Genomic DNA, 23,515 nt, shown 5'->3' on the forward strand with positions numbered 1-23,515 from the left:
CAGGGCCATAGGACTCTGGTCAAACGTAATGCACTATATAGGGAATGGGGTGCCATTTGGGACTTACACACAATGTCTTCTCTAGAAAGGGAAGCTGGAAGCTTGGTTGTTGTTTACTAGATTTGGCTCTTTCGCTGTTGCCTGAAATAGACTTAAACTTTGGTTTGCCAAAAAAGCCTTTTCTGCTCTATAAAAGCAGTATCATAGACTGAGTAACTCTTTCTCTCTCTTACTTTCTCTCTCTCTCTCTCTAACTCTCTCTCTCTCTCTCTCTCTCTCTCTCTCTCTCTCTCTCTCTCTCTCTCTCTCTCTCTCTCTCTCTCTCTCTCTCTCTCTCTCTCTCTCTCTCTCTCTCTCTCTCTCTCTCTCTCTCTCTCTCTCTCTCTCTCTCTCTCTCTCTCTCTCTCTCTCTCTCTCTCTCTCTCTCTCTCTCTCTCTCTCTCTCTCTCTCTCTCTCTCTCTCTCTCTCTCTCTCTCTCTCTCTCTCTCTCTCTCTCTCTCTGTGTGTGTGTGACCGTACGCTGGCTTGTCTACAGCCTCTCTCAGTTTGTAATGGGAGGTTAGTTTATTTGTCTTTTTGAACAGCTTCAATCCTGCTGGAAGTATTTAGTAACTCTGAGTAAACATGAGAGAGATCATGTGACTTTGAGAGATGTCAAAACTTTGATCATAGTTTTACCAAAACATAAGGTTTTAGTTTATAAAGGATTTGTAGGTATTTATGTAGACCTTATAATGGGCTTAGGAGGTAAGCTTCAGTACTTTTGAAACTCACTTGTTTAAAATGTCAATGTTTGACTGCCTTGATAACTGAGTGAGAGGCTCCATACCCTAACGAGACAGATGTGGCAAAGAGAACACTGCAGCACCATCAACACCCAAAAGGCTGAAGCAAGGCAGCAGAAGTAGAAGCACAGACTCCGACAGATATTTCAACCAATGCACCATCCAGGGGAATGTACAGATAAATGTGACATACAATAAGTAGCTATAGCTTTTTCAGCTGTGGTGGATAATAAAGAGAATGTATGGTTTAATTTATTAAAATCAGCTCAAATGAATGTCATGGATTGTCTTTCTTTTGACTGAACAGTGAGCAGGCAAAGTCGCGCATCATAAGCTCATTGTTATGGATGTATCCAAATAAATCTAACTAGAAAACAGCTTAAACAAATGCAAATGCAGCTACTTTGCTGTTATTCTGGCTGCACTTTTTGACGCGACTGTAAATTAGCCGTAGTTGGTTAGCTAGCAAGCAAGGGATAAGAACGTTGCCAGTCAGTATGGCAAGGGAACAAAAAGAAGGAACGACTGGGTCGTGTCTCTAGCAACCCTAGATTTGTGTCGGGACTATATCTTGTGGAAGGATGAAATAGTACGAATACATTTATCAAAATAATGTTTTTAATGAAAATCATTATTTGAATATGTTGGTAACCCGTTGTATAAAAGTGATAATGCCCTCGAAGCCGGTGTTTGTTGGATATATTTCTACAGAGGGTTTTTCATTGAACCCAAAAGGGTTCTACCTGGAACCAGAAAGGGTTCTCCTATGGGGACAGCCGAAGAACCCTTTTAGAACCCTTTTTTCTAAGAGTGTACATTACCCATTATACTCTGTACTTCATGTCTCTACACCTCACCAAGACAACAGGCTCATTAGATATTCAGAGGAAAGTAAACAAAACTAGAAAAGGTAAATGTCCTGAAGAAAATGTGTGTACTTGCTTCAGCAGTCTAAAAGTCTGTTGTATGGTGGTGGTAGAAGTTTAAATTGGTAAAGGCTAATGTAGAATCACAGTGAGGGTACAGTACAGAACACATTAATTTGATATTCCGAAAAATGTAAACAACAACAAGCCAAGCTGTTTCCAGTTCCAGTCAGCTCTCATGGGCAGAGCAAGCAATGCATTGTGGAACGATTTCCGAGCTTGAAGGCAGAGCAAACAGTACATTGTTGTGGAAAAGGTTTCCAAGCATGAAACACTGGACAGTGTGGAAAAAAACAACACAAAAGGGACATTATATGGAGCAGGCCTACGCTGGGTAGATGCAGGGTTTAAACACTGGGACTGTGTGGTGGTAGCCAGGGGAAAGAACCCAGGCATTGAGAGAGATGCCATTGGTCCAGTCTGGACTCTAGTAGTGCAGAAGCGATTGCAAAGTGGAAAGATGCAAAAGTTTTGTTTATTGTTGAGGTACTGCTATAATCTAACCTGACACTTTACTCGCCAACTAACATGACACTTGACTCTCTATATGTAGGTACTAGGCCTATGTTCTAAAAAGGATGATTCAAGGATGAATGTGGTTTACAGTGTTTTATCTCACACTCACAACAAACCACTCAACCACTCACATCACTAATTCTCTTTAGGCCTACTTGGGACTGAAGCTCTTCCCCCTATCAAGCTGACACAGCTCTCATCAGCCTTTTTCATGGCCTAACACTTTACCCACTACAGTACATGTAGCCCTGTATTCTGCTAATGGTAAACTATTATAAGTGACATCTACTTTCAGGAGTTAAGTGGAAGGGAGTGAAATGAAAAAGTGGCTTTAGTTGGCTTGTATCACATTTTTTGATATGTGAATTTTGCAGCTGACACAATATGAAAATTGGTTTCTGTTTGTGTGGTAGTTGGTAGCGGCATGAACGTTATCAAGACCTTGACTTACTTTCTATTGCCTTGTAGTAGTTTCTGTACTGTATGCCCATGATAAATGTATTGTTTGTAAAAGTTTCAATTGAAACATTTCAGTGGTTGAGTTCACCAAGTTGAACTTGAAGAGATGAATAAGGACACACACTACTACTCCACCATACTTTTATTTGGTTATACACAAAGTTCAACTTTACATTGGAAGCATTATCATTATAAAACGTGTTCCATTACCTTATCCTTCTGTACAATTCAGTTAACATGTTCTGCTGTGTTATGTTTTTGTCTGTAGGTGTGGACAAGTATACCCAATTCAGCTGTGAGGCCCACAACCAGAAAGGTGTCACTACTTCCAGGGAAGCAAACGTCAACATTAAAGGTAATGTGGACTCCAAAGTCTCCTCCCACACTTTGAACTGATTGAATAAGATAACATGGACAGGGGAGATCATCCTAGTTCAGCACTCCTACTCTGAGATGTTTTGTGAATATGGGATTTGATCTTTTTGAGTGCACATTCAGACACGTCAAGCTGTCTGAGCAATAATAGTGCCTTATATCTCAGTGGGTGGTGCCCGGTGAGGCAGCCACGGTGTTAGGTCGCTGCTCGGGTGTTTTTTGGTTTTCTTTGTTAACTTATGGATTGCTGTTTTGGCTGTATTTATTGTGTATGGGGATTATATTTAAACAATAAGGCCGAGGGGGTGTGGTATATGGCCTATATACCACAAACCCCAGAGGTGCCTTAATGTTATTATAAACTGGTCACCAACGTAGTTAGAGCAGTAAAAATACATGTTTTGTCATACCTGTGGTATATGGTCTGATATACCACGGCTGTCAGCCAATCAGCTTTTAGGGCTCGAACCACCCACTTTATAATCATCAATATATTCTGTCTGTATATTCTGTTTATTCTGGCAGCACCATTTCAGGTAAATGTTCTAGTTCATGTAAATGTACTTGGCAAATAAAGATTATTCTAATGCTCCTTCTCTCGTGATGATGGATTGTGTTTGGTATGTTTGCAGTGCTTCCAGCTCCTGTCTCTGAGGTCACAGTGATACAACGTGAATCTAACAAACTTGTTCTGAGATGGACCCCTGGACACGATGGATTCTCCCCACTCACTACCTGCCAGATCAGGGTAAGCAAAGCTCCACACTCTCTGCCTAGATAGTGTATGATGACACAGAGAGACTAGCCTGGCTACCCATCCACAGTGCTCCGGCCAAACGCCACGCCCACTAACGTTTCTTTTCCACGATAAGTCTGGATTTGATCTCCTACCTGATGACTTCTCGAATGCGAACACATTCAAACCGTTTTGATTGGTCCCAGAAACCGATGGGTTGGGCCAGAGCCTGAACACGTGGGTAAAGCACAGTTTCTGAAATAGTCATTGGCTTTGATACTCGCTGATGGCTTGTTTTGTACAACGCCCCTCACTTTGACGTCAGCAGAGAGGACTTCTAGGATGGCAGTCTGAATGAATGTATGTTGTGATAGATAAAGCAGAGGAATTCAATTCAGTATGAGTCATCAGGCAACAGAGAGACGGCACCAGTCCAAATACACATATCAGTCAGTTGTCAATTCAAACAAATGTTTATCAGTGTTTATTTGAAGCCCTGCCTAAGGGTTGTTTAGTGTTGTTCCTAAACAACTTTGTGATATTTTTGCACAAATGTATCTTTTTGTAAGAAAATTATATCCTAAATGTCTGTCTACAGTAGGCTACTGTTGTGATGAACATAGAACCTATATTTTTCCCTGTGCTCTCTTCAAGGTGAAAGAGGTGAGCCGAAGGAGGGGAGAGGTCAGGCTGGCTAGGATAATCAACGCTACAGCTCCTCCGTTCCAGAGTGATGTCCCGGGGTTACAGGCCATGACCTGGTACAACATGAGCGTTTCCTGTAGCAATGAGCTTGGCCAATCACCAGTCAGTACCTGGGTCCAGAGCAACACTACAGAAGGAGGTGGGTAACATCTATGGGCCCGGGTAAAAGGTAGTGCACTATGTAGGGAATAGGGTGCCATTTAGGACACAAGCCCATTTACATTTACATTTTAGTCATTTAGCAGACGCTCTTATCCAGAGCGATTTACAGATTATTATTATATATTTTTTTTTTACTGGCCCCCCGTGGGAATCGAACCCACAACCCTGGCGTTGCAAACGCCATGCTCTATCAACTGAGCTACATCCCTGCCGGCCATTCCCTCCCCTACCCTGGACGACGCTGGGCCAATTGTGCGCCGCCCATGAGTCTCCCGGTCACGGCCGGCTGCGACAGAGCCTGGATTCGAACCAGGATCTCTAGTGGCACAGTTAGCACTGCGATGCAGTGCCTTAGACCACTGCGCCACTCAGGAGACACATTGTCTTTGAGCAGGTGCTGGACATCAATACATTTTCAATACAAGGTGAAAAGAGACTCTGTACACTGCATTCTATGCTCCCATGTGAATTATTGGTGACAACGTTTCAGCCACATCATGATCCGCTATACTGCAGCCAGGCCATGGGTCAGTTTGGAGATTTCTGTAGTGTTTTCATGCATGGAGAATGCATAGGTCGCAGGAGCATCCTGTCCAGGTCATTGCCTTCTTAAGACTGCATACATCATATGCACTTGCCTGTATGGGATTCTGTAGATCCTGTGTTAGGTCCTGCCTCTGTATAAGATGCATGGCTGTGTGTTGTGCTATTGTAGCCTGGGGGGATCCAAATTGAATTGTTACATTTCACAGTTGTTTCACTTCACGAAAGAGAACAATTCAGTTTGGATCCGAGCTAGTTTTCTTGACCCCTCATCCCATCAAGTATTCAGAAAGCAGTTTAATTTAATTGATCAGAAATTGTTAGAAGTACAGTACATATTATGTTTTGCATGACAGGGGGTTCCCTAGTGAAATGTACGTCACGTCCAGAATACAGTGGCTTGCGAAAGTATTCACCCCCCTTGGCATCTTTCCTATTTTGTTGCTTACAACCTGGCATTAAAATAGATTTTTTGGGGGGTTTGTATCATTTGATTTACACAACATGTCTACCACTTTGAAGATGCAAAATATTTTTTATTGTGAAACAAACAACAAATAAGACAAAAAAACAGAAAACTTGAGCATGCATAACTATTCACCCCCCCCCCCCCCCCCCCCCCCAAAGTCAATACTTTGTAGAGCCACCTTTTGCAGCAATTACAGCTGCAAGTCTCTTGGGATATGTCTCTATAAGCTTGGCACATCTAGCCACTGCGATTTTTGCCCATTCTTCAAGGAAAAACTGCTCCAGCTCCTTCAAGTTGGATGGGTTCCGCTGGTGTACAGCAATCTTTAAGTCATACCACAGATTCTCAATTGGATTGAGGTCTGGGCTTTTACTAGGCCATTCCAAGACATTTAAATGTTTCCCCTTAAACCACTCGAGTGTTGCTTTAGCAGTATGCTTAGGGTCATTGTCCTGCTGGAAGGTGAACCTCCGTCCCAGTCTCAAATCTCTGGAAGACTGAAACAGGTTTCCCTCAAGAATTTCCCTGTATTTAGCGCCATCCATCATTCCTTCAATTTTGACCAGTTTCCCAGTCCCTGCTGATGAAAAACATCCCCACAGCATGATGCTGCCACCACCATGCTTCACTGTGGGGATGGTGTTCTCGGGGTGATGAGAGGTGTTGGGTTTGCGCCAGACAAAGTGTTTTCCTTGATGGCCAAAAAGCTCAATTTTGGTCTCATCTGACCAGAGTACCTTCTTCCATATGTTTGGGGAGTCTCCCACATGCCTTTTGGCGAACACCAAACGTGTTTGCTTATTTTTTTTCTTTAAGCAATGGCTTTTTTCTGGCCACTCTTCCGTAAAGCCCAGCTCTGTGGAGTGTACGGCTTAAAGTGGTCCTATGGACAGATACTCCAATCTCTGCTGTGGAGCTTTGCAGCTCCTTCAGGGTTATCTTTGGTCTCTTTGTTGCCTCTCTGATTAATGCCCTCCTTGCCTGGTCCCTGAGTTTTGGTGGGCGTTCCTCTCTTGGCAGGTTTGTTGTAGTGCCATATTCTTTCAATTTTTTAATAATGGATTTAATGGTGCTCCGTGGGATGTTCAAAGTTTTTGATAAAAAATGTTTTACCCAACCCTGATCTGTACTTCTCCACAACTTTGTCCCTGACCTGTTTGGAGAGCTCCTTGGTCTTCATGGTGCCGCTTGATTGGTGGTGCCCCTTGCTTAGTGGTGTTGCAGACTCTGGGGCCTTTCAGAACAGCTGTATATATACTGAGATCATGTGACAGATCATGTGACACTTAGATTGCACACAGGTGGACTTTATTTAACTAATTATGTGACTTCTGAAGGTAATTGGTTGCACCAGAACTTATTTAGGGGCTTCATAGCAAAGGGGGTGAATACATATGCACACCACTTTTCCGTAATTTTTTTCATTTCACTTCACCAATTTTGACTATTTTGTGTATGTCCATTACATGAAATCCAAATAAAAATCCATTTAAATTACAGGATGTAATGCAACAAAATAGGAAAAACGCCAAGGGGGGTGAATACTTTTGCAAGGCACTGTATGTCTGTTATATTTTCTTTGTATATCTTCCTGAGAGGCCACATAGGAAGCAAAAGCAGGAGTGGTCTCATGGAGAAAGCATGCAGTTCGTAGAGTACGGGGTGGGGCTGCTTCTGACTTCCTCTCTAAACTGAAGCCCGCTGTGGGGAATATTTTAGTCTACAGATCGGACAGAAATCTTTCCATGCTGTGGGAAACATCAGAAGTGGTTGACCCGAATGTGGCCTCATCTCAATCATTTTCTTTGACGACTAGACATATCGAAAATTATTATTATTTGTTTCATTACCACCTATATAAAAATGTTGATGTAACCGTGAAGGACCGTGCACATTCATCAACATTTCAGTGTTCACATCAATGCGAATGTGCCAGAGTTTGGCAAAAGTAGTATGTGAGCTCTGTTTGAGTATTATCACAGATTCCAAGATTGAAGATCATATTTGAGTGTGACCCTCTCTTTCCCTTCCCTTTGTTACTCCAGTACCGTCAGTCTACCCCCGTAACCTGACTGTTATGCTAAACGAGTCAATGCTGGTGATCCGATGGAAGGACCCGCCCCCGGATAGGGTCAATGGAATCCTCACGGGTTATGATGTCATCGTCACATATGGGACGCGGGTCAACAAGGTGAGTCTCCACCTGGAACCTGGAAGACATTGATGCTATCACCCTAGAAATATGATTATTAGAACGGACGTTTTCATTCTTTTTCTATGGCGCTCACTGCCTCTCTCAATCACTGAGTCCATCTCCCCATGGGTCTCAAAAAACAATTATATTTTATTCTATTCTATTCTATTGATTCATCCATGCCTCTGTGAGATCTAGAATAGCAGAAACTTGAGATGGCCTACTGTAAAAGGTTGTGTTGCACTTTCAATATTAACAATGTCAGTTTCATACTGAGATTTCGGTACCAAGATTTGAGAACTGAGATGTTCATATGATTTATAGTCCGTCAGTTTGTTCATCAGGTGGTGTGTGTGTTTGTGTGTGTGTGTGAGATGTGGTGGATTGTTGGTCCTGCCTCTGACCTTGTTCCTTTCTACCAAAACAGACGGTCAACTTCCCTATTCTCTGTCCTGAACTAAAGGGTTTCTCTCTACCGTTGAGTCAACAGTAAACTCTCCTGTGTGTAGCAATGTGTGTCCCTGTCTGAGTCATAGGTCATTGGTTGGTGGAGTGAACGGAAAATTAATACATTAGATAGATAGGGACTGTGTCCCAAATGGCACCCTGTTCTCTAATCCCCAACTCAGTCCTGGTGACCCCAAGGGGTGAACGTTTTGGTTTTTGCCATTACACTACACAGCTGATTCAAATAATCAAAGCTTAGGAAAGGCCGCTCTATTTAGTGCATAGCCCTAAGTGTGTCCCATAGGGCTCTGGTTAGAAGTAATGCACTACATAGGGACTCAAACAGAGATATACATGTGTAATAACCATGTGCCCTGTCCAGTCAAAGTTTGACGTCATCACACATCACCACACACAATGGCTTTGTAACAACACCAGTGAATGAAGGGATATGTATAATAACCCATGTGGGTCCTGTCCAGTCAAACACTGGCTGCATGATGTCATCATCACACAAAGGCTTGGTCAGAAACAACATTCACATATCAGTGACTGGAAGTGTGTGTGTGTGTGTGTGTGTGTGTGTGTGTGTGTGTGTGTGTGTGAGAATTCTTGTGTGTGTGTATGTAAGTGTGTGTGAGAACCAGCGCCTGTATCCTCAGCTGTTTCACCAGCCAAACTGCTGTGTTGTTCAAGAGAGTCATTCACAGAGTGATTCACAGAGGGATTCACAAAAACACCTTACAGAGACACCTAACTTATTCTACTATTCTACTTTTCTACTCTACTCTACTTAATCCTACTCAACCCTACTCTACTCTACTCAACCCTACTCTACTCAACTCAACCCTACTCTACTCAACTCTACTTTACTCTACTCAACACTCTTAGAAAAAAGGGTTCCAAAAGGGTTCTTCAGCTTTCCCCATAGGAGAACCCTTTTTGGTTCCAGGTATAACTATTTTGGGTTCCATTTATAACTCTCTGTGGAACGGGTTCTACATGGAATTCAAAAGGGTTCTACTTGGAACCGAAAGAGTTCTACCTGCAACCAAAAAGGGTTCTCCTATGGGGACAGCCGAAGAACCCTTTTAGGTTCTAGATGGCACTTTTTTTTTTCTAAGAGTGTACTCTACTCAACCCTACTCTACTCTACTGAACCCTACTCTACTCTACTCTACTCGATCCTACTCTACTCAATCCTACTCTACTTAAGTAATAATGCCAGAGAAGCCGGTTGTTGGATATATTGGCACGGGTGTTGTTAGGCCCGAGACGAAGTCGAGGACCGACAAGCCGTGCCAATATATCCAACAAACACTGACCTAGTCATTTGTTGTAAATGTTCCATTGCCATACTGGCTGGCAACGTTCTTATCCCTTGCTTGCTAGCTAGCCAACTACGGCTAATTTACAGTCACGTCCATAACTCGTCAGCACACGGTTGTTCAGAGGAGCTAGCCAACAACACAGCTACAGTAACACAATCACTTCAAACTGAAGCTGGAAAGACTGCAAATTAGCTGCGTTTCGTTGTACCTTTTTTCAATGGATTTTTTAAAATATATATCCATAGAAATTATGCCAACTGATTCATGATTTTGACCGGCTGAGAAACGCTGTCTGCCTTTCTGTCTCGTCCCGACTCCCGACACGTTCAATACTATGGGACAGCAGGAGATCGAATTTGAATATTGAAACAATGTTGCAAATGTTGGAGAGACACGACAGCAAGGTTTATACAAATCTCCGCTGTTGAAAACTAAATGTTAGTCTAAAAGAAATGTGAGATAATGTCTAGATGCTTTTTATAGTGGAGATCAAGTTTATAAAGTGAGATGGAACAGTGTAAATAGGCATTTTAACGTAATAGATTTAGTTGGTGGTAACTTGTGGAATAGACATCGGCTGGAATGCGGTTTTAACCAATCAGCATTCAGGATTAGACCAATCCGTTGTATATTCTACTTTACTCTGCTCTACTCAACCCTACTCTATTCTACTCTGCTCTATTATACACTACTCTACTCAACTCTACTCTACTCTACTGAACCCTGCTCTACTCTACTGAACCCTACTCTGCTCTGCTCTACTCAACCCTACTCTACTCAACTGTACTCTACTCTACCCTGCTCTACCCTGCTCTGCTCGACGCCACTCTATTCTATCAACAAGCTACAGTATAATTGCTATTTTTAGACATATAATAGATGTTTTTGGTCAGTGACATAGTACAACTTGTGTGTGTTTTCTGTGCCTTTGGCCAGCAGACCAGTCACACTGTCGGCATGTTAGCTAGTTCAGTTTTAGTTTCCAAAATAAAAGTCCTGGTGTGAAATGTTGTCATAGAGAGAGTACACAATGTGTCTGTGTGACTTCCATGTTTTTCCAGGCCGCCAGTCCCACTGTCAGCATGTTAGCTAGTGAGAGAGGAACCCCAGATGTTGCCATGCGGTGGTGTTGTGCAACCAAGGGCCTTGTCCACTGTCACATGTTCCCCAACAATCCCCCTCTCAGCTCTCTGTAAACACCATGCTGATCATGTCTGAGCCCCAAATGGTAACATATTCCCTATTAAGTGCACTACTCTTGACCAGAGCCCTATGGGCCCTGGTCAAAAGAAGTGCACTACATAGGGAATAGGAATAGGGTGTGATTTGGGATTCACCCCAAGTCCACATACCAGCCTGCCTGTCAAGAAAGCTTTGATTTCTTCCCCTTTATAAGAGCTCTGCTGAAACTCTTGAGTGTGAAACTCTTTTCTCAGCTTCCCAGTGTTAGCAGAGCTAGAAACATCCAGAATGGCTCAGCTATTACTTGACACAAAAAAATGTTTTGGTTACAAGTACAAATATATTTCAATGTTACATAGTATTTGGTTAACATCATTCCCTGGCTTTGACTTCACACAGATAATCATTAACTTCAAGGGACCACTACAAACACTATAATCCAAAAATGGCATACAGTATGTACAACAGACAATTTCCCCAGGTGTCCATCTGTTACTGGGTGATGTTCAGATTGTAGTTTTACATTGGTAAATTATTTGCTATCATATAATAATAATAATTATTATTATTTATTAAACTTCTATAGTATTTTCATAGAATCTCAAAGCGCATCTAGAGCAAAAAACAAGCAAGCAATATATCATGACATGATAAGACTACAGATGTAGCATCTTAATTTGATCAGTCTTTTGTTGCTGATAATTTTTATGCACAGCAGCAAATGCAAACTTGTAGTGTATTCAAGGTTTAAAAAGGCTTCTAAAGTTTGTAATTTCCACTTTAAAAAGTCAGACTTGATTTGCCGTAACAAAAAATACATCAACCCCAAGAAAAAATAACCATTAATTATAATCCACATAATAATTAACATTTCCTGTTGCTGCAGGATAATTTTTCTGCTGTAGCAAACTGGCTCAAATTAAGATCCTACCTCTGTATCTATAACAGTGTTTCTTAATTCCTGGGAAGACATTTTAGTTTTTGCCCTAGCACTACACATCTGATTCCACTAATCAAAGGTTTGATGATGAGTTGATTAGTGGTAAGTGTTGATCAAATTAAATCAAATTTTATTTGCCACATGCGCCGAATACAACAGGTGTAGACCTTACAGTGAAATGCTTACTTACAAGCCCTTAACCAACAATGCAGTTTAAGAAAAATAAGGGCTAAGTAAAAATAAAATAAAAGAAGAAACATTGAAAAATAACAAATAACTAAAGAGCAGCAGTAAAATAACATTAGCGAGGCTATATACAGGGGGTACCGGTACAGAGTCAATGTGCGGGGGCACAGGTTAGTCGAGGTAATTGAGGTAATGTGTACATGTAGGTAGCGGTAGAGTGACTATGCATAGATAATAAACAGAGAGTAGCAGCAGCGTAAAAAGAGGGGGTGGGGTGGGGGGGGGACAATGCAAATAGTCCGGGTAGCCATTTGATTAATTGTTCAGCAGTCTTATGGCTTGGAGGTAGAAGCTGTTAAGAAGCCTTTTGGACCTAGATTTGACGCTCCGGTACCACTTGCCGTGCGGTAGCAGAGAGAACAGTCTATGTCTAGGGTGGCTGGAGTCTTTGGCAATTTTTAGGGCCTTCCTCTGACACCGCCTGGTATAGAGGTCCTGGATGGCAGGAAGCTTGGCCCCAGTGATGTACTGGGCCGAACGCACTACCCTCTGTAGTGCCTTGTGGTTGTAGGCCGAGCAGTTGCCATACCAGGCGGTGATGCAACCAGTCACGATGCTCTCGATGGTGCAGCTGTTAAGGACCCATGCTAAATCTTTTCAGTCTCCTGAGGGGGAATAGGCTTTGTCGGGCCCTCTTCACGACTGTCTTGGTGTGTTTGGACCATGATAGTTTGTTGGTGATGTGGACACCAAGGAACTTGAAGCTCTCAACCTGCTCCACTACAGCCCCGTCGATGAGAATGGGGGCTTGCTCTGTCCTCCTTTACATGTAGTCCACAACCATCTCCTTTGTCTTGATCACGTTGAGAGAGAGGTTGTTATCCTGGCATCACACGGACAGATCTCTGACCTCCTCCCTATAGGCTGTCTCATTGTTGTCGGTGATCAGGCCTACCACTGTTGTGTCATCGGCAAACTTAATGATGGTGTTGGAGTCGTGCTTGGCCATGCAGTCATGGGTGAACAGGGAGTACAGGAGGGGACTGAGCACGCACCCCTGAGGGGCCCCCGTGTTGAGGATCAGCGTGGCAGATGTGTTGTTACCTACCCTTAACACCTGGGGGCGGCCCGTCTGGAAGTCCAGGATCCAGTTGCAGAGGGAAGTGTTTAGTCCCATGGTCCTTAGCTTAGTGATGAGCTTTGAGGGCACTATGGTGTTGAACGCTGAGCTGTAGTCAATGAATAGCATTCTCACGTAGGTGTTCCTTTTGTCCAAGTGGGAAAGGGCAGTGTGGAGTGCAATAGAGATTGCATCATCTGTGGATCTGTTGGGGCGGTATGCAAATTAAAGTGGGTCTAGGGTCTCTGGGATAATGGTGTTGATGTGAGCCATGATCAGCCTTTCAAAGCACTTCATGGCTACATGCGTGAGTGCTACGGGTCAGTAGTCATTTAGTGTTCTTGGGCACAGGGACTATGGTGGTCTGCTTGAAACATGTTGGTATTACAGACTCAGTCAGGGACAGGTTGAAAATGTCAGTGAAGACACTTGCCAGTTGGTCAGCACATGCTCGGAGTACACGTCCTGGTAATCCGTCTGGCCCTGCGGCCTTGTGAATGTTGACCTGTTTAAAGGTCTTACTCACATCGGCTACGGAGAGCGTGATCACACAGTCGTCCGGAACAGCTGATGCTCTCATGCATGCTTCAGTGTTGCTTGCCTCGAAGCGAGCATAGAAGTAATTTAGCTCGTCTGATAGGCTCGTGTCAGTGGGCAGCTCGTGGCTGTGCTTCCCTTTGCAGCCCGTAATAGTTTGCAAGCCCTGCCACATCCGACGAGCGTCGTAGCCAGTGTAGTACGATTCAATCTTAGTCCTGTATTGTCCTGTATTGACGCCTGTTTGATGGTTCGTCGGCGGGCATAGCCAGATTTCTTATAAGCGTCTGTTGAATAGGTGTGTTTGAGAAACACTGATATATGATTGTAAACTGCTGAGTATAACCATGATCTCTCTAACATGCTGTTGTGTTCCTCAGATCCGCAGCTCCTCCAACACTGCTGCGGTGGCCCTACAGGAGTTCAACACTACATACAGTGTTCAGGTAGCTGCTTGTACTCAGGCTGGGCGTGGCATGCTCAGTCCAGCGGTCGGGATCTTCGTACCAGAGAACAGTGAGTAGACCGCACTACATAAGTAGCTCCTAATCCTAATACCTTCATACATATTGAAGTACATAAGCATGTCAACAACCGCAAGTAGATATTTAACCTGGCCATGTCCGAATACCCATACTTGCATCCTAAATAGTAGGCCAGATAAGTATGCGATAAAAATAAAGTTTTATAGTATGTGACGTTTCTAAAATCTAGTATACTTTAAATTTCTGGATGTCATACTCATTTAGGCTTTGACAACAGCTGGTAATCAGATGTGGGGATGTGCTACTGAAATTAACCAATAACGTGAAACAACGCAATCGCGCATGACGCATTCTCAGTATGCGAAAATAGAACGTTTTACAGTATGTGCATTTTTGAAAATTGAGTATGGTTTAAATGCCAGGATGTTGTACTAATTTCGACTCTTCATCTAGTAGAATTCGATGCACACTTTTCCACAATGCATTGGAAGAGGTGGGCTGCGAGTCATAGGCCCTAGTTCCAGTAGAGGTGTGTGGGTAAAATCAAGTGGTGTAAAGTACTTAAGTAAAAATACTTTAAAGTACTACTTAAGTTGTTGACTCACCCTAGCCTCCCGAGTGGTGCAGTGGTCTAGTACTTCAACATTTCAACATCATCAAATCACCTCTGCTTAGTCTAATACAGTGACAACTAAAAGATACCAAAAACATTTTAGTCCAATCAACGCAAGCTAAATATCATGTGACTGTCCAAGGTTCTGATTTCTGTGTGTGTGTGTGTGTGTGTGTGTGTGTGTGTGTGTGTGTGTGTGTGTGTGTGTGTGTAAATGTATGCACTCACTAACTGTAAGTCGCTCTGGATAAGAGCGTCTGCTAAATGACTAAAATGTAAATGTAAAAATGTGTGTGTGTGTGCGCGCATGGGTGAAAGTTGTTGACTCACCCTACTTGTAGAGAAACGCCAATGCCATCCTCCTCTCTTTCATGTTGACGAAACGGTCTATCACTCTGTCATACAGTACACGCTTTTAGTTTTTGTTGTCCTAGGCTACCTAGCTAAAATGCTTGCTCGCTAGCCAAACTTCCTTTCATGCGCAACGATGAGCCAGCTAATTAACATTAGCCTACTACATAGCTACATATTGAACTTCCATCCTCTCAGGCCAGGGGCACAATGTATGAATTTATGGTTGGATCAGAATCACCGTTATAATCACTTGCCAGTGCGGAGAATTAGGTAAAACCAGAAGTCCAAATCCCTATCTCCATCCATGGCTAATTTAGGAAAGGGACAATTTTAGCTAGCTAGCTAGCCACTAAAGGACAATGACACAATGAGATGCAACAATTCAAGTTTCTTCTGTCAATTACGTTTTGCTGTTGATGTCTTTTTTTTGGTGCGCCAGGACCATTCACAGTTGAGCTAACTTAGTTTAGGTCAATGCTGATTGGCTAATTGTAGACTTTTTTATCAAGGGAGGCCAAATGCTCGCTGGCTTCCCTTGCATTCAACGCTATGGACGGCAACAATGTCATATTCTTTTTGACCAGACAGTATCAGATATGCTACACATACAGAGACAGAGGGGCGCTGTTTTGCTGTCTCGGATGCTTTCTCCGGTGAGATACATTCAGCCTCTTCCGAATTGAAGGAAAATTATGAAACACAGAGAGACGAAAGATGATAAATTATTATGTGTATGTTTTTTGTTTTTGTTTTTGGTCAATGTTTTGGGGAAGCCTGGCTTCCCTTGGCATCCATGAATACACGCCACTGCCTAGTTCTCTTCAAGTAGCCAAACAACAAAACTAGGCTACTTAATTGGGAAGATGCAGAATAGTGAAGCTTCTGCGGTGGTGTTCAAGGGCAATTTGGTTGTAGCAAAATTACACACAAACTGAGAACACACACATATACAGCAAAACATATACAAATACAACATACAGTTGAGGGAGTTGAAACTTTGATCATGTCGACATCATGTTTATATCATGCCTGTATCATGTTTGTGTGTTCTGTTCTATCAATCGATCATACTTTGATTTGATTGAATCAATCAAACAATGAATCAATCATTGATTGATTGCCTATTGTGTTCCAGATTGGCTGCTGGCTCCCTCCTCCAGTCCAGACACTAGAGGATCAGACTCTGTGTACATCATACTGGGGGTGGTGTGTGGCTTCTGTCTCCTGCTGCTAGTACTCTGGGCTGCTATCTGCATGAGAGGCAGGATACTAGACACACACTTTGGGTAAGTTTGCATGCTTCTTCACATATTAAAATCTTAATTGTATGACGATGTACAAGGAGGAGATGCACATTGATGTACTACAGTACCCCAAATACTCTGTGTAACATCTGGTTTATCTTGTTCCTGACGCTAAGCTAGTGGTGTCCTCAATACCTTAATGATCTGATCATGATCACTTTAAACCCCAGTGTATTGACTTTGACCGTGCTGCTGTCCATTGTTGTAGTACTGGAAGTCACGCAGTAACTTGATTCTTAAGTTGGTCAAGGGAAACGGTGTAGCTAAGCTCAGTCTTCCTTCCTCAAGTAACTTACCGGTACTTGACTTGTTCCTAGTAGATCAGAGGGCCTCAACAGTGCTTCTCCAGTGAATTCTGTTTTGCCTTTGTGGTTTTCTTCACTCCGTTTCATCAGTAAGAAGCGTCTATTGTATGTTGCAACAGATTTAAAAGTTACTCAGCATTTTGATCCCTGAAGTTGGTGAGGGGAAACGGTGTATTGGTCAGTGGAAGTGGTTATATTTCCTGTTGAAGCAGGGGTATAGTTACTCAGTACATCCGGATACTTTGTCAATAAAGCAGCCTGGTTTCCTCATAATCACTGACAACAGCTGCAGCTGAGGTCAAGGCTGCCAAGGTTGTACTGACTGGCTCATGTTCATTAGGCACCAAATGGAAGAAAACAGCTGGACTAAATCAGCAGTGAGACCTTGGTGGTGTTTTCAACAGAAAATTAAAATGGGCCTATCTCATTGGACAAGCCCAGGTAGTCCCTCCCTGTTTGTCTGTTTTCTTCTGTTTGGTGCCTAATGAACACAACCATCCCTGGTCTTACTGCTGAAGACCGAGGTAGTCCAGCTGTGTTGGAAAGAAATACCAAAAAAATCCTCTCCACTCTGCTCCACCACTCCTCTCTGCTCCTCTCTCCTCTGCTCCCCTCCTCTCCTCTCCTCAACACCAAAACAACCCATCTCCTTTCCTTTCTGCTGTCTCTGTTCTGGAATTCATTATGTTAAAGAGGTGACTCAGTGTTGCCGTTCAGGATATACAGATAAGAATGCTCAAAACTGGCAGACAACCTCTCATCCCCCAGAGGCAGGAAAATATCAGGTCATGGAGCTAGCTTCCTGATTCAAGATGAATTCTCAATCTAACGTCAACCAAGTGATTACAACTCTGAGGCAAGCTCTTGTTAAAGTGTTAGTGAGTGTGTGACTCACTCTGCTCAATTGTATATAGTAACTTGTTTTGTTTCTCTCTGGCGCCCCTGCAGTCAGATGTTTGGAAGTGGAGAGAAGCTTCAACCCATTGTTCAGTACAGGCCACACAGGTCCTACAACCGATCAGCCATTGAAATTACACGTACGTTAATAAACGTTCTACTCTGATCTAATCTACTCTGCTCTACTTTACTCTACTGTGTTCTACTCTAATCCTTAATGTTTCTATTAACATACAGTACCAGTCAAAAGTTTGGACACACCTACTCATTCAAGGGTTTTTCTTTATTTTTAGTATTTTCTACATTGTAGAATAATAGTGAAGACATCAAAACTATGAAATAACACATATGGAATCATATAGTAACCAAAAAAGTGTTAAACAAATCAAAATATATTTTATATTTGAGATTCTTCAAAGTAGCCACCCTTTGCCTTGTTGACAGCTTTGCACACTCTTGGCATTCTCTCAACCAGCTTCATAAGGTAGTCACCTGGAATGCATTTCAATTAACAGGTGTGCCTTGTTAAAAGTTAATTTGTGGAATTTCTTTCCTTCTTAATGCGTTTGAGCCAATCAGTTGTGTTGTGGCAGGGTAGGGGTGGTATACAGAAGATAGCCCTATTTGGTAAAAGACCAAGTCCATATTATGGCAAGAACAGTTCAAATAAGCAAAGAGAAACAACAGTCCATCATTACTTTAAGACATGAAGGTCAGTCAATCCTGAAAATTTCAAGAACTTTTAAAGTTTCTTCAAGTACAGTCGCAAAAACCATCAAATATGGTGCAAATAGTCTGCATAGCCATTTGATTAGATGTTCAGGAGTCTTATGGCTTGGGGGTAGAAGCTGTTTAGAAGCTTCTTGGACCTAGACTTGGCGCTTTGGTACCGCTTGCCGTGCAGTAGCAGAGAGAACAGTCTATGACTAGGGTGGCTGGAGTCTTTGACCATTTTTAGGACCTTCCTCTGACACCCCCTGGTATAGAGGTCCTGAATGGCAGGAAGCTTGGCCCCAGTGATGAAACTGGCTCTCATGAGGACCGCCACAGGAAAGGAAGACCCATAGTTACCTCTGCTGCAGAGGATGTTCATAAGAGTTACCAGCCTCATAAATTGCAGCCCAAATAAATGCTTCACAGAGTTCAAGTAACAGACACATCTCAACATCAACTGTTCAGAGGAGACTGCGTGAATCAGGCCTTCATGGTCGAATTGCTGCAAAGAAACCACTACTAAAGGACACCAATAAGAAGAAGATACTTGCTTGGGTCAAGAAACACAAGCAATAGACATTAGACCGGTGGAAATCTGTCTGATTTTGAGATTTTTGGTTCCAAACACTGTGTCTTTGTGAGACGCAGAGTAGGTGAACGGATGATCTCCGCATGTGTGGTTCCCACCGTGAAGCATGGAGGAGGAGGTGTGGGGGTGCTTTGCTGGTGACACTGTCAGTGATTTATTTAGAATTCAAGGCACACTTAACCAGCATGGCTACCTTAGCATTCTGCAGCGATACACATTCCCATCTGGTTTGCGCTTAGTGGGACTATAATTTGTTTTTCAACAGGACAATGACCCAACACACCACCAAGCTGTGTAATGGCTATTTTACCAAGAAGGAGAGTAATGGAGTGCTGCATCAGATGACCTGGCCTCCACAATCCCCCGACCTCAACCCAATTGAGATGGTTTGGGTTTAGTTGGATCGCAGAGTGAGGGAAAAGCAGCCAACAAGTGCTCAGCATATGTGGGAACTCCTTCAAGACTGTTGCAAAAGCATTCCAGGTGAAGCTGGTTGAGAGAATGCCAAGAGTGTGCAAAGCTGTCATCAAGGCGAAGGGTGGCTACTTTGAAGAATCTCAAATATAAAATATATTTTGATTTGTTTAATACTTTTTTGGTTACTACATGATTCCATATGTGCTATTTCATAGTTTTGATGTCTTCACTATTATTCTATAATTCAGAAAATAGTTTTAAAAAATAAAGGAAAACCCTGGAATGAGTAGGTGTGTCCAAACTTTTGACTGGTACTGTATATCAGAGAAGAAAATCTATATCCACAGATTCTGCTCAATAATAGAAATAGGAGCTATATTTTCCCCTCTTGCTCCCTTTCTAGTTGGTAACCTGGGTGTGAGTGATGAACTCCAAGCCAAACTACAGGACTTCATGATTATGAGAAACCTGCTTTCCATAGGGAAGATTCTGGGAGAGGGTGAGGATGACATTCATTTGATTATTTATTACACAAAAGTATGAGGCGATTTGTGTTATAAATTAGGTAGAATAAAACCTTTTCTTAATCATATGTCATTTCTTCAATTTTTTGGTCATCTCATTTCTTTGTGGCTGCTCCTTAATCACATTTCACATGTTATTTATTTGTTGCTATTTGTCATTTAGCTGTATTTCTGACTGTTACCTCTATAGTTACCCATTGTTTATTGACCAGGTGAATTTGGCTCTGTGGTGGAGGGAAATCTGAAACAACTGGATGGAACGTCTGAGAAAGTGGCTGTGAAGACCATGAAATGTGAGCTTCTTCATCCTCTATTTGTTTTCTTTAATTGGGCTGATCTAACAATGCCCATTCATTTAGGTCAGATTCAGATAGCTTTTTTCTCCTTCTTACTCTCTGAGTAATATCCTAGAATGTTGATGAATTCCACATAGCCTGGTCCCAGATCTTTTTGTGCTGTATATGACCGCAGGAGTTGGCATGCCAATGACCGCAGGAGTTGGAAAGACAGTGCAAACAGATCTAAGACCAGGCTAAATAACACATACAATTTGTATTAATCTCCTCTTTGTTTTCCAGTGGATAACTTCTCCCAGAGGGAGATAGAGGAGTTCCTGAATGAGGCTGCCTGTATGAAGGACTTCGACCACCCTAACGTTATCCGGCTGCTAGGTACTGTAGGTCTTCTTTGCTGCCATCACAGACCATCCTGCTCAGTCCTGGTCCATCATGCAGAAACGATGGATTCATGCTCACTCACTCCATCCAGCCATATATACACATAAGAGAGATCAAAAGTTGATGTCTAAAAGATCTTGTAAAATGTACTGGTATTTACCTGGTATTACGTTGACCTGCTCCTGTTAGGTGTTTGTCTGGAGGCGGGGTCTGGTCACTTTCCCAAGCCCATGGTGATCCTGCCCTTCATGAGATATGGAGACCTCCATAGCTTCCTGCTGCGCTCACGCCTCGGAGACTGTCCACTGGTGAGCTATCTGATGCGTTCCCGACGAGCACTTTGGAAAAAAGTGTTGTCTTGTCTGAATATGGTTAATGACATTGTAATGATGAACATGATGTCTTCTTCTTCTTCTTCTTCTTTCAGTTCCTGCCCACGCAGACGCTCCTGAAGTTTATGATTGACATCGCCATGGGGATGGAATACCTCAGTGGGCGGAACTTCCTCCACCGCGACTTGGCTGCACGCAACTGCATGTAGGTGTACATTTCACCTGAAACAGAGCCATACAAAACATTACAAACACCTTCCTAATATTGAGTTGCACCCCCTTTTGCCCTCAGAACAGCCTCAATTCGTCGGGCATGGACTCTACAAGGTGTCAAAAGCGTTCCACAGGGATGCTGGCCCATGTTGACTCCAATGCTTCCCACAGTTGTGTCAAGTTGGCTGGATGTCCTTTCGGTGGTGGACCATTCTTGAAACACACGGGAAACTGTTGAGCGTGAAAAACCCAGCAGCGTTGCAGTTCTTGACACACTCAAAACAGTGCGCCTGGCACTTACTACCATACCCCTTTCAAAGGCACTTAATATTTTGTCTTGCCCATTCACCCTCTGAATGGCACACATACACAATCCATGTTTCAATTGTCTCAAGGCTTAAAAATCCTTCTTTAACCTGTCTCCTCCCCTTCATCTACACTGATTTGAAGTGGATTTAACAAGTGACATCAATAAGGGATCATAGCTTTTACCTAGATTTACCTGGGCAGTCTATGTCACGGAAATAGCAGGTATTGCTAATGTTTTGAACACATAGTGATTACATCTTAAAATTTTGACAAAGTTCAGGTCAGAGCTGTATATACACACACACACCCATATAAAAACTGAACAAAAATATAAACGCAACATTGGTCCCATGTTTCATGAGCTGTGTTACGAACCCCGTGGCTTTAAACGTCTAGGGGGATGGACATGAGACCCGTAACATAATTCATGCAAATTAGGATGATGACATGGAACAGTGAGAACGAAAAACTACACGACAACCATAAACTACCGTCAAACATAAAATGTTTATTTGTGAACACACGGTAAAGGTTTGGGAAAAAGGGCTGAGCAGGACCCAAGAAATGAAACAATAGTGTAAAACACCCCTAAACTGATCTTGCCTGCTTCAAGAACCGCTAAGCTACTGCTACTCATACAAAAATACAGTGGGTGGTCCGCTCAGGTCTAACTAGTGTTTATAGACAGTTCTTTCTACGGGTAATGTATGCCCAAGGGCAGCTTGCTTAACTTCCCCTTTTCCCAGAAACACACAAAGTTACCAAACAGAGTAACCAGCAAATTAGTGAGTACTCTAAACACAGGACATCACAGTATCCATTACTCACATACAAAAAAGTAGTCTAACAAAATTACCAAACAGGGTGACCAGCAACTTAGTGAGTACACAATACACAGGACACAACAGTATCCATACTCACATACGGAAATAGTCTCTCTCTCTAACAACACAACTGACTGGTTTTTATACAATGGGCTGTGTGATTGAAAAACCAGCAACAGGTGGTGCAATGCAGAGGAATGTTCACTGATTGGTCCACCTTAGCAATCAGCAGACATCTCAACGACCACCAATCAGGAACATACAGGACACCTGTGATTAGGGTAGAAGGAGAGGAAAAACACAGGACACAGGATACCTGTATCCATAACAAGCTGAAATAAAAGATCCCAGATGCACAAAAAGCTTACTTCTCTCAAATGTTGTGCACAAATTTGATAACATCCTTGTTAGTGAGCATTTCTCCTTTGCCAAGATAATCCATCCACCTGACAGGTGTGGCATATCAAGAAGCTGATTAAACAGCATGATCATTACCCAGGTGCACCTTGTCCTGGGGACAATAAAAGGCCACTCTAAAATGTGAAGTTTTGTCACACAACACAATGCCACAGATGTCTCAAGCTTTGAGGGAGCGTGCAATTGGCATGCTGACTGCAGGAATGTCCACCAGAGCTGTTGCAAGATAATTGAATGTTCATTTCTCTACCATAAGCCGCCTCCAACGTCGTTTTAGAGAATTTGGCAGTACGTCCAACCGGCCTCACAACCACAGACCCACATGTATGGCGTCATGTGGGCGAGCGTTTCGCTGATGTAAACGTTGTGAACAGTGTGCCTCCCTGATCAACTCTATGCGAAGGAGATGTACCGCGCTGCATGAGCCAAATGGTGGTTTTCTGATCCACGCCCCTACCTTTTTTTAAAGGTATCTGTGACCAACAGATGCATATCTGTATTCCCAGTCATGTGAAATCCATTGATTAGGGCCTCATTTATTTACTTCAATTGACTGATTTCCTCATATGAACTGTAACTCAGTAAAGTCTTAGAAATTGTTGGATGTTGCGTTTATATTTTAGTTCAGTGTGTGTGTATATGTATGTATGTATGTATATATATATATGTGTGTGTGTATGTATGTGTGTGTGTGTGTGTGGTGGTGGAAAAAGTACCCAATTGTCATACTTGAGTAAAAGTAAAGATACCTTAATAGAAAATGACTCAAGTAAAAGTGAAAGTCACCCAGTAAAATACTACATGAGTAAAAGTTATTGGTTTTAAACATACTTAAGTATCAAAAGTAAAAGTATAAATAATTTCAAATTCCTTATATTAAGCAAACCAGACAGCATCATTTTCTTTTCTTTTCTTTGTTTTTACGGA

At 42.5% G+C, this 23,515-nt stretch overlaps 1 protein-coding gene across 1 annotated transcript in view; it reads left to right on the top strand.

The window, feature by feature from the left end:
• Positions 1-23,515, top strand: part of LOC311100812 (tyrosine-protein kinase Mer-like) — a 48,728-nt gene that overhangs the window by 15,484 nt on the left and 9,729 nt on the right. Inside the window, exons 6-17 of the mRNA XM_084141780.1 lie at positions 2,956-3,042; positions 3,695-3,810; positions 4,453-4,642; positions 7,723-7,868; positions 13,995-14,130; positions 16,202-16,352; positions 17,624-17,712; positions 19,696-19,791; positions 20,029-20,109; positions 20,395-20,487; positions 20,683-20,801; positions 20,921-21,030. Coding sequence (XP_083997906.1) covers positions 2,956-3,042; positions 3,695-3,810; positions 4,453-4,642; positions 7,723-7,868; positions 13,995-14,130; positions 16,202-16,352; positions 17,624-17,712; positions 19,696-19,791; positions 20,029-20,109; positions 20,395-20,487; positions 20,683-20,801; positions 20,921-21,030 — 1,414 coding nt within the window. The remainder of the gene's footprint in view (positions 1-2,955; positions 3,043-3,694; positions 3,811-4,452; positions 4,643-7,722; positions 7,869-13,994; positions 14,131-16,201; positions 16,353-17,623; positions 17,713-19,695; positions 19,792-20,028; positions 20,110-20,394; positions 20,488-20,682; positions 20,802-20,920; positions 21,031-23,515) is intronic.

This window comes from Coregonus lavaretus (genome assembly GCF_964263955.1).
Source record: "Coregonus lavaretus genome assembly, chromosome: 25".
Taxonomy (NCBI): domain Eukaryota; kingdom Metazoa; phylum Chordata; class Actinopteri; order Salmoniformes; family Salmonidae; genus Coregonus; species Coregonus lavaretus.